General features: G+C 29.8%; 1 protein-coding gene across 1 annotated transcript; it reads left to right on the forward strand.

Annotated features, from left to right (window-relative positions):
- Positions 1 to 9,749: 9,749 nt before the first annotated feature.
- Positions 9,750 to 10,184, forward strand: BDCG_17265 (uncharacterized protein; the record flags this gene model as incomplete). The annotated part of the gene is made up of 2 exons (XM_045426409.1): positions 9,750 to 9,825; positions 9,919 to 10,184. The coding sequence occupies 2 exons, from the start codon at positions 9,750 to 9,752 to the stop codon at positions 10,182 to 10,184; spliced, it is 342 nt and encodes a 113-aa protein (XP_045281602.1).
- Between the last annotated feature and the right edge of the window lie 441 nt (positions 10,185 to 10,625).

Below are 10,625 nucleotides of genomic sequence, written 5' to 3' on the forward strand. Positions count from 1 at the left end.
TAATGTATAAGTATCAACATTTTTTCAACATTAATATTTACAATATTAATATATTTTTAATGATATTATCTGATAATGTAATTTGATAACACTCTCTTTTATAATATTAATATATTTCAAGAAATATAACAGAGATTAATCAAGATTATTTATTTACTTTTATACATTGATAATATTCAATCTGAGTTAGTACTAAAATTATAACTAAGCTAAGAAAGAAGATTATTTTCTCTTATATTAATTCTTCTTACACATATCAGTGATCAGTTATTGAAAATAAATTATTATCTTTCTTAAATTATTATTATATCTTCTGAATTCACTTCTTTCACTTCTTTTACTTCTATTGAAGATTCATAAACTCTTTAAGAAATCACTGTGAATTACAAAGTCTATGTTATTTACAATTCAAAACAGAATACTCTCTTTTAATTATAGTGAATAATCACTTTATTCTTCATATCTGATTTCAGGTCATGAAATTTATGAAAAACTCAATATAAACACTGAGATGAACTATGAAATAATTATTAATAGATTATATTATAGATTACTGAAGAGTTATCTCTCTACTATAATTACTACAACTTCATTCAGAAACATTCATCATGAACTGATTATAACTCTGAAGAAATTTTCTAACATCTGAAGTTATCAGAATGTAAATAATAAAAGAAAAATAATCAGAAAATTACTACTGAGCTGATAAGTTACTCTATCAGATAATAATTTTTGATAACACTAACTTTCTAATTTGAAGAAAATCATGTAAAAATGATTATATATTAGTACTCTGATTTTATAACTCTTATCTGATAACTTCTGTGAATAATTACTTTGTATATGTATATCTCTGAATCTTTCTCTTTGATCAATTGAAAACTTCAAATTTCAAACACTTCTTCAAATACTTAATTCAAATCTTCATATTTCACATTAATTCTGTCTTTGATTCAATCTTGAGATATACTATAAAGTCAATATACAACATCTAGAATCAGAGTTGAAGAATCATTGAAGAGTATCTCTTACAGTGAATGTATAAACTAGTATAAATAATCTTACATTTATGAAAGTTACATGTTATTATATTGATGAGAACTGAACTTATTAAGAGATATTAATTAAATTTGAATCATTGATCAGTAGTCATACTGAGAATTATATAATAGAGATATTAATAACTATGATTAAAAATGACTATTGAGATATTAGTCTCAGTCTTCTTATAATTACAACTGATAATACTGTGAATAACTATACTATGATAAACAGCTTAAAGTAAAAATTGGCTTTGCATTTCTAAAATAATAAACAAGGTCATATTCTCTGCATTGCTCATGTAGTTCAACTTATAATATAAACACTGATAAAGAATCTTAACATTGAGATGAAGAATAATGAGATAACTGATTCTTAAGATGATAATGAGATGAAAGTGATTACTTAAGTAACTTTTGTATTCATTTTACAAAAGATAATGTTTTTTAATAACACTTTTTAATATTACTTTTTGATAATGCTTTTTGATAATACTACTGTTAATTTTGAATAGATTGACTAATAATTTAAATATCACAGATTTGAAACATTGCTAATACAATTTGTATCTTCTCTCAACAACAACAATAATTTTATGATATTCAATAAATAAATAAATCAGTTACATCACTGAATATGATACAGAATGTTAGAACACAGTGAAGTTCAATATATAAAATAACTGTTCAGACTCTTTAATTGTGTCAGATGATTAATCATTGAGTGTAACACTCTGATTGAGAAAAGATTCAGACATTGAAACTTTCTAATATGAAGTGAACTCAGTTGAAATATGTGATTGATTTACTGTTTCAGTTTTATAAGATAACAAAGACAGTCTTAATCACTTATACATTAATACTGCAGTCAGTCTGATAAGTGTATAACAGTTTATTTACTCATCTTGAGAAGTAGTTGAATCACTTAAAGAGAAATTCAGTCTGGGATGATGCTATAGCACAGGCTACTATTACTGTAAGAGATAAACTGATATATTACTATAGTAAAACTGAACAATCTTTTGCAAAGTACTATGCTATAGCAGCTCTACTAGATCTCTTCTGTTGAATTAATATCTACACTTCTCAAGATTGAATAGAGAAGAAATGAGACTTGTATGTTAAATTAGTCTGAAACTACTACAATGTTAACTATCAGAGATTTGAATAAGCAGATGTTAGAGATGTGAAGACAGTGAAATACAATTTTCTAGTAAGTAACAATCTTTAGTAATACTTCATATTACATAGAACTATAATACTAACTTTGAAACAGAACTTGCATACATTAATTACAGCTGAAAATCAGGTAAAACTAGACTGGCCGCCGGGATCATGAATTTCATATTTGGTCTCATTTGATCTGATCTCATACATTTCTTGACGTGAATCCCGCTGGGACTGGCTATCAAAAAAACATGTAAAGTGACTATATATCAGATCTTAAAATGAAATCATGACTTGAAAAAAATGAGGAATTAATTTCATTTGATCTCATTTAGTCCCATTCTTAGCATAAAGTTACTATTTTTAGACATTTTAAGGTTTTTTTAGACTATTTTTAATTTTTTAAAAAGTAATGCTTTTTGATAACACTCAAATGAGATTTAAAGTCATTTAAAGCAATAAAAATAATTTAAATTGAGAAGTAAAAATCATGATCTCATTTGAAAAATATGATAAGAGTAGACAGTAAGTCTCACTGAGACAGTATGAAACTACTATCTAATGTTAAAACTGTGTAATGAGATCAGTCGAATTGATAATAAGACTATCAAAAAATCTGATCCTGATTTCAGACACGGTCACACGGTCAGTCTAGGTAAAACTACATACTTGTAAAACTGAATTTGACTGCTATCTTCAAGATAATTCAACAAATTTACACATCAAATCAATTCTAGAGTTATGAAAAATTGTTAAGAGTATATATTCAACTGTTGCACTGATGATGTGTGATATTCTGATAATTTCATTGATAGAGATGAGAATGAAGCAAAAGTTCAACTCAAGCTGAGATATTTATCACTATCACTGAGAACAATTACAAGAAGAAACAATCAAGAAACTCATAATTATAAAACATGAAATTATCAGACAGTTTAATGCCTCTGATCACAGTATATCAGAGAAGTGTAGTTTTCATGAGAAAGTGAAGAATAAACTTACACAAGAATGTATTTAGTTGTTTCATGAGTATTATCAATAATTGTTATCAAATTCTGATTATATAAGCAATCACTGAATGAACTGAATGAGACTAAATTTAATCTTCAGTCTCAGTCTCATTCTGATTTTGAAAGAATGATCATCTTTCACAGTTTATTCTGAGAAATTACTCTCATTTCACTGTTCTTGAATTAAATCTGGTCATTTTTCACACCATTTCTCTCAGAAATGATTTATTTTCAAATTTTTTTTGAGGCTTGATTCTGGTGGAACTCACGTCAAGAAATGTATGAGATCAGATCAAATGAGATCAAATGTGAAATTCATGATCTCAGCAGCCAGTCTAGTCAGAAGTCAGTTGAGAAGAAGAAGAAAACAGATCAGTGATAGTGCAGTGAAGTAAGCTTATATGAAAGATATTATAAATCTCTGATAATGTGTTCAGACAGTAGTTATGACTATCTAGAACTTCTATCACTTTATATCTGACATGGTGATAATCTAGTGTATAAGATGAATATGTGATTCATATATTCTTAAGATTCAATTATATCAGATCTTCTATCTTATATTATTCAGTAGAGTCTTAGTAAACATTAATTCAATCTTCTTAATTATGTTTAGTACTTATCATAAAGATTTCTACTCAATCACAGATATATCAGAGTTTAGTTACTATATTATCAGTAATCTGAATCAGACTGTGAGAGTTCAGTATAAACTGTATAATTTCTAGAAGATCTAACATCTTCATGTAATAATTATATATAAGAAAGAACAGGCTTATATCCAACCGCTCCACCACGAACTCGCTCGATTTTTGGAATAAGAACCCGCCGATAGATTCATCAAAAAGCCCTTGATCATACGAGCATTTTGACCCCATCGCCGACCGCATACCCCGTGTGATGGTGGAGTTATCCAGCCAAATGTGAACCAGATGTCATTCGGAACTCCTGCGTGGGATTATCCCTCATTCTCCCCTATCACACCACAACCCCGGGCCAAATTGCCATACAAATTGTAAGGTGAAGAGACCTAGTCATATGCATCAATCTTCTTGATTTTGAAAGATTCTCAATCTATAGTTGTGGAGATATCTGAGGAGTGATCTCTGTGAAAACCCTGTTCATCTTTGATGTTTCAAAACATCAATGCCAAGTCTCACCCTCATATCACCCTTCCTAATCTGGCCCATTCCCGGCAGAAAAATACAAAAAGATATCTCAGTGATAATATCAAGCATATAATCAATAATCACTTCTGAAGTGTAACTCTTCACAGTCTGTCTTCAGTGTATCTAGATATCAACACTGAGTCTCACTCTTATATCATCTCTCTCAATCTGGCTTATCTCTGATAGAAAAGTACAAAAAGATATCTCAGCAACTGTGCTTAATATATAATCAGCAGACATGATAACTATAAAATCAGTATATCTCAAGATCTGACTGAGCCTTTGATCCCTGCACAGTGAGATATATTAAATCTAGTTTTAATATCTCAATATTCAATAGATTCTGCAAGAAATTGAGAACAGTAATACTAGGTTTCTATTGAATTTGAGAATGAACTCTATATTGATATAATCATTGATAAAGTCTTCTATTTTAAGATATAAATAACCAGTTCCTCTACATTCTGCTGACAATATTTACATTATTATATAGAAACAGACTTATATTCTCTATAATATCAAGACTCTGAAGAGAGAAAGTCTTGATAGAGAGTATACAGTAGTGTATATCTTAGCAGTTTCTATCTCATTCTTCTGCAGCAGTTAATGCAAAAAAAAGAAAGATCTTAGAAATAGTTTTTTACTTCTCTTGAAAAAATAAGGTGTTTTTCTCTGAGTTTTATATAATATTCTTACAAAGAATTAAAAACAGAGTTGTTTTCTGTCATAATTTCATATTCTTTTAAGTAAGAATTACTTTTTCAGTGACTGAAGAGCTATTATTAATACTTAATTCTTTTTTACACTCTTTATTAACTGATTTGAGTTGCACACTTGTTGTGTGAGAAGAATTGAATAATTTAGAATAAAATTGAACAGTTTGAATCAATTTCTCTGCAAAAAATTGATTTATTTTTTGTCAGTTTTTCTCTTAAAAACTGTCATATTATCTGATTTACTATCAATTAATATCATACTTTTCCTCACTGTATTTCAAGAAAGAGATTGTAAAGATTTTATTGATTTATCTTAAAAATCAATTTTAGTTTATTAGATTCTCTTCAAAAATCTAACCTAGTTACTGAACTAGTGTGAAAAAAATCAGATGTTTTATACACAAAAGTCTGCTATTCTTCTTTTGAAATAGTCTGACCAACTTTTCAATTGAAAACAGACTTAGAAATCTCTTAATTGAAACAGTCTGACCAACTTTTCAATTTAAAAGAGTTTAATAAATATCTCAATTGAATTAGTCTGATCAACTTTTCATTGAGTAAGAACAATGAGTTCAAAAGTACACTCAGTTGATGTGAAAAAAGATGCTTTTTCAAATGCTATCTCTGAGATTGAAATTCTGAAGTGAAGAAAGAAAGAAGAAATAGAGAAACAACAAGTTCTTGAAATACAGAAACTTGAAAAAGCAAGTAAAATTTTTGAAAAGCAGTGTCTGAGTGAGATAAATGAAGAAGTTCTGTTAATTCTTCATGCTTAGACTAGACAACTACAGAAAGTGATCAAGTTCAAACTTGGAATTTCAAACACAGTTCAAAAAACTTTGAAAATTTCTAATACAATTACTGACTTTTCAGTTTGCTCTGCTTTCTTTTCTACTTCTTCTTCTTCTTCTTCTTTAAATCAGAAGAAAACATATGCTCAAGCAGCTGAATCTGCTGCCTCTAAACCTGCTATCTCTAAATCTGCTATCTCAAAACCTGCTCAAAATTCTGAGAAAACTGAGAAGAATACTGCTCATACTTCTAGTGATAGAAGAGTGAAGAAAAAAATGCAAAAAGAGAAAAATCTTCAAATCTTCAGAGATAGAAGACTTATTCTCAAAGTCTCAAATCAGGACATATTGCAGAGAAATAAGCTAAACTCAAACCTCATTTTCAGAATTAGAAATGAAATCAATCAGCAGTTCTTTTCTCAGTTAATAACAGATATTGAAGTTTAAAAATCAGTTATAGCTTCAATTGAGCTATTCTTCTTTGAAAACTTCATTATTCTGACTACAATGTCTGAATTCAGTGCTGAATTCCTTATTCAGAATGAGAATCTCTGAAAATCAGCAGTAAAATCTTTGTTAAATATAACAATTCTATCTGAGAGAGATGAAAAGTGAGACAAATTCATTCTTCATGATATTTCAGTTGAAATTTTTGACTGTGAAGAAGAAATGCTACTTCTTAAAAATGAATTAGAAGAATACAACTCTATTCAACTGAGAAAGAAGCCTGTATGACTAAATTCAATTAAGTTCAGACAAAGCAGAAGAAATACCTCTGTTCTAGTATATACAAAGACAATGAAACAGTCAAAGATGTCTGAAGTAAGAGTAGCAGGTTTGAAAATGAGAGTTCATAAATACAAAGACTCAAGAATGAATCTTAAAGCTCAAACACAGTGTTCAAACTGTCAAAGATATGAACACTTTGTAATCTTCTGTTTCAGAGACTCAAAATGTGTATTCTGTGCCAGAGATCACAAAACTAGTGAGTATAAATGTGAAACATGCTTAAAAAGAGGTGAAATATGTCAACACACTCTGCTTAAATGCTCTAATTGCAAAGAAAAACATGCATCTAGCTTAAAAGAATGTATGTTTGCTTCAAGAACTCAAAAGAACTGAAGAAAAGATGAAGCTCAGAGTAAATCTAGAACTGAAGAGAATAGTCAAATCAGTAAACTCACAACTGCAAGCTCAAAAAGAAGAAACTCTCAATTATCTAAGTCTTCAAACTTCAATTCTTCAGTGAAATGTAAACAGAATTTGAATTCTCAAACTTCTGTTAAGATTAGAGAATTGAGAAATAACTCTGATGATAAACTAGATATAATGCAAGCAGTTGAGATTTCTACTTTTCAGAACAGTTATAATCTACTATCTGATGATAGTAATTAGATTTTACTCTACTCTCTTTTAGTATGAATATACAACAAAAACAATAAAAAAAGTTTAAAAACTCTTCAAAAATCACATTTATTCAAAATAATGTAAATAGAAACTCAAATTGCATTTATTCTTGTCTTCAAATTACATTTGAATAAAAAGTTGATTTTATACTACTTCAGGAGCTGAATTTTGATGCTGAGCAAAAATATGTCATTTCTCATTCAAGCTACCACTGCTTTTTACCTCAAAAGTCTGAGATAAAGTCAAGAGTAGTGATCTATGAAAGAAAGAGATCAAGATATCAATTTAATCTAAGACTTGATATTATGTCTGACCCTGATATTCTGGTGAGTGATATTATAGATAAAGAAAATAAGTTTGATACTATACAGCTCATAAATATCTATAATGAAAAGTCATTGAAGAAAAACAACAATATCTGAACAATTGATAGAGGATTTCTGAACATAACTTTATCAAGAAACTCTATAATTGCAGGAGATTTCAATGCACATCATCTCTGATGAAATTCAGAATGCAAGAGAGTAATGAGAGCTGATAATCTGATTGAATGAATCTTTGAGCATTCAATAGATTTGATTAATAAGTCTGATTAACAAACATTCTTTAGAAAAGACATGAAACAGAAGTCTATTATAGATCTAACATTCATGTCATAAAATCTAATGAAAAGAAGACTTGTAAACTGATTTATTAATTCAAATGAGACATCAGAATCAGGTCATGAGATTATTCAATTTAATATTGAACTGAGTGAAAAATAAATGAGTGAAAATCCTCTTCTCTCTAATCAGTATAACTTTGAAAAAGCTGATTGAAAAGTAGTTGAAGAGAGTATAAAACTGTTAAAATCTGAAAGACAGAATGAGCTATATTGAAATTCTGATCAAGATATCTCAAATGAAATGCTTGAGAATAGAGTGAAGCTTATTACATCTATTATTCTAACAAGTGTTAGAGATAATATTTCAAAAAGAAAATCTTCTGAGTATTCAAAACCTTGATGAAATAAGAATATCTCATCTAAAAGGAAAGAATTAGCTACTGCTAGAAGAGATTGAAAGAATGATGTAATATCTGATGAAGAGTTCAAAGCTGTCAGAAATGAATATTTTTCAGATATTAAAAGAGCTAAAACAGACTGCTGAAATAAATTTCTTAAAGAAGCACAAGAAAAGGAAGTTTTTAAAGCTTTTAACTATACTAAAACAAGAAGTGTAGCAAAACTTCCAGCTCTAGAATATGAGTTTCAGAATGAATTATATACAGCAAACTCTTTTGAGAAAAAATGTCAAGCTTTCATGAGAATTCTCTTTCAGAACTCATCAGATTCAGATTCAGAGAAAGAGAAAGAGAATATATTACTTCTCAACTACATTGATGAAAATAACTGGAAATGACCTGATCTTACATAAGATGAATTAGAGTCAGCTATCTTCTCAAGTTCTGTTAAAACTGCTGCAGGTCTTGATTCAATTAATCACTTGATTATTCAAAATACATATTCCTACTTAAAGAATGAATATTTTGAGCTCTTTTTCAATCTCTTGAAAAATGAATATCATTCTGAATGCTGGAGAGAAGTCACTGAAGTGATTCTTGCAAAACCTAATAGAAAAACTTTAATTTCTAAGTCATATAGAGTAATATCTCTATTGAACTGTCTAGGAAAGGTTTTAGAAAAGATAATAGCTACTTAACTATCTTTTATAAGCTCTATAGATGATTCTCTTTTATTCAGTGAATAAATAAGAGATAGAAAACAGTGTTCTGCAATTGACACTGTTCTCTCTGTGGTTCGGAAGAACGTACGACTGTCGGATAATACCGCGGCCGCTTCCGAACTACTAGCGTACGCGTACAAGTGTAAAGGGGCCATAGTGTATGCTAATTAATTTAGCATACGAGATTATAATATAAGAAGCCGGCGTACGCCTGTAATCATACACTAGCTTAAGCAACCTTTGAATCACATCTGATAGCATGTCTAAAAACCAGTGAGAAGCACAGGCTTCTTCAGGGCATGATAATTCCATCTACAAAGCAATTCATAGTTATCATGCCAGTGTGGTTCTAGAACACCTCAAAAGATAGTGTATGAAGAGTGATGAGTGAAAGAGCATCTGATTGATACTGCTTTGCTTGTTAAGGGAAAACTTCATACTCAGGTGAATATCACATATGTGAACAGATGAGATGTGAGAAAAGAAATGAGAGCAGTGAACCAGATTCAAAGAAGATCACTCTCTATTCAAAGAGATAAAAGAGAGGGGTGGTCATCACTGAAGTTGTACAATGATAACAGAGTGATATAGCAATATAATGATATAGTGATATAATAATACAGCAATAACAATAGATATCATACAATCAACAAGAAACTATTAAAATGAATACCTCTTCTAGCTGATACAAATAACACTCTTCTCTGCTATCTGAACTGAAAGATATGCAGAACCTCTCAGAGGGTTTACTCAAAGCAGTAAGAAAAGCAGCTGAGACTGTCAAACCAGAATTGAAGCTCTGTATGTGTACAAGAATTCTAAATGAGATCAAGGCCTTGCATACACAGTGACAGGCTGAGACAGAGATTAAACAACAATTGACATTTACTGCAGATCAAGCATTCACTATGAAGAGCTTCACTGACACAATCACCATCATCAATAAGAATAGAGAAAACCAGATCTTAGGTCTGCAGCAGGAGATCAAATGTTTACACAGACAGGTGACTACACTGAACCTGAAGATCTCATCACAATCATTTATAATCTCTTCAGAAGTGTACACATTATCAGAGATCACTGCACAGAATGAGAATCTGAGCATGAAATATATCAAGTCAGAAGATCTGCTGAAGTCATCAAGTTTTAATAGTGACTGAAAAAATAATGCTGCAATTAGCTGGCTAAGTCAGATGCAATCATATTATCAGATTGAACATGAACTCACAGACAGGCAGTTAACAGAATTTCAACAAGTCTTAAGATCTGTCACATTTCTACATGAAAAAGCAAAGTCATTATAAATGACTGATGAAAAGATGAATCTTACAGATCTGAAGTGATATTCATTCTCATGAATATGAAATGAGTTTTTCAAGTGAATCTTGCACAACTTTGAGAAAGTGAATGTGTGAGATAAGTGTTATGAACACTTCACTGAGTGTAGACAAGTAAGTAATCTTACATTGTACTTCACACACTTCAGCTTACACTATCTTGTGTTAAATGAAGAGCTTTCAACATCTTTCTGTTTACAGATCTTCATTCATGGTTTTATGTCTGAGTTGAGAGTGGAATGAAAATGCTTAACCTCACAGCCA

This window comes from Blastomyces dermatitidis, assembly GCF_000003525.1.
Source record: "Blastomyces dermatitidis ER-3 genomic scaffold supercont1.6, whole genome shotgun sequence".
Lineage (NCBI taxonomy): Eukaryota > Fungi > Ascomycota > Eurotiomycetes > Onygenales > Ajellomycetaceae > Blastomyces > Blastomyces dermatitidis.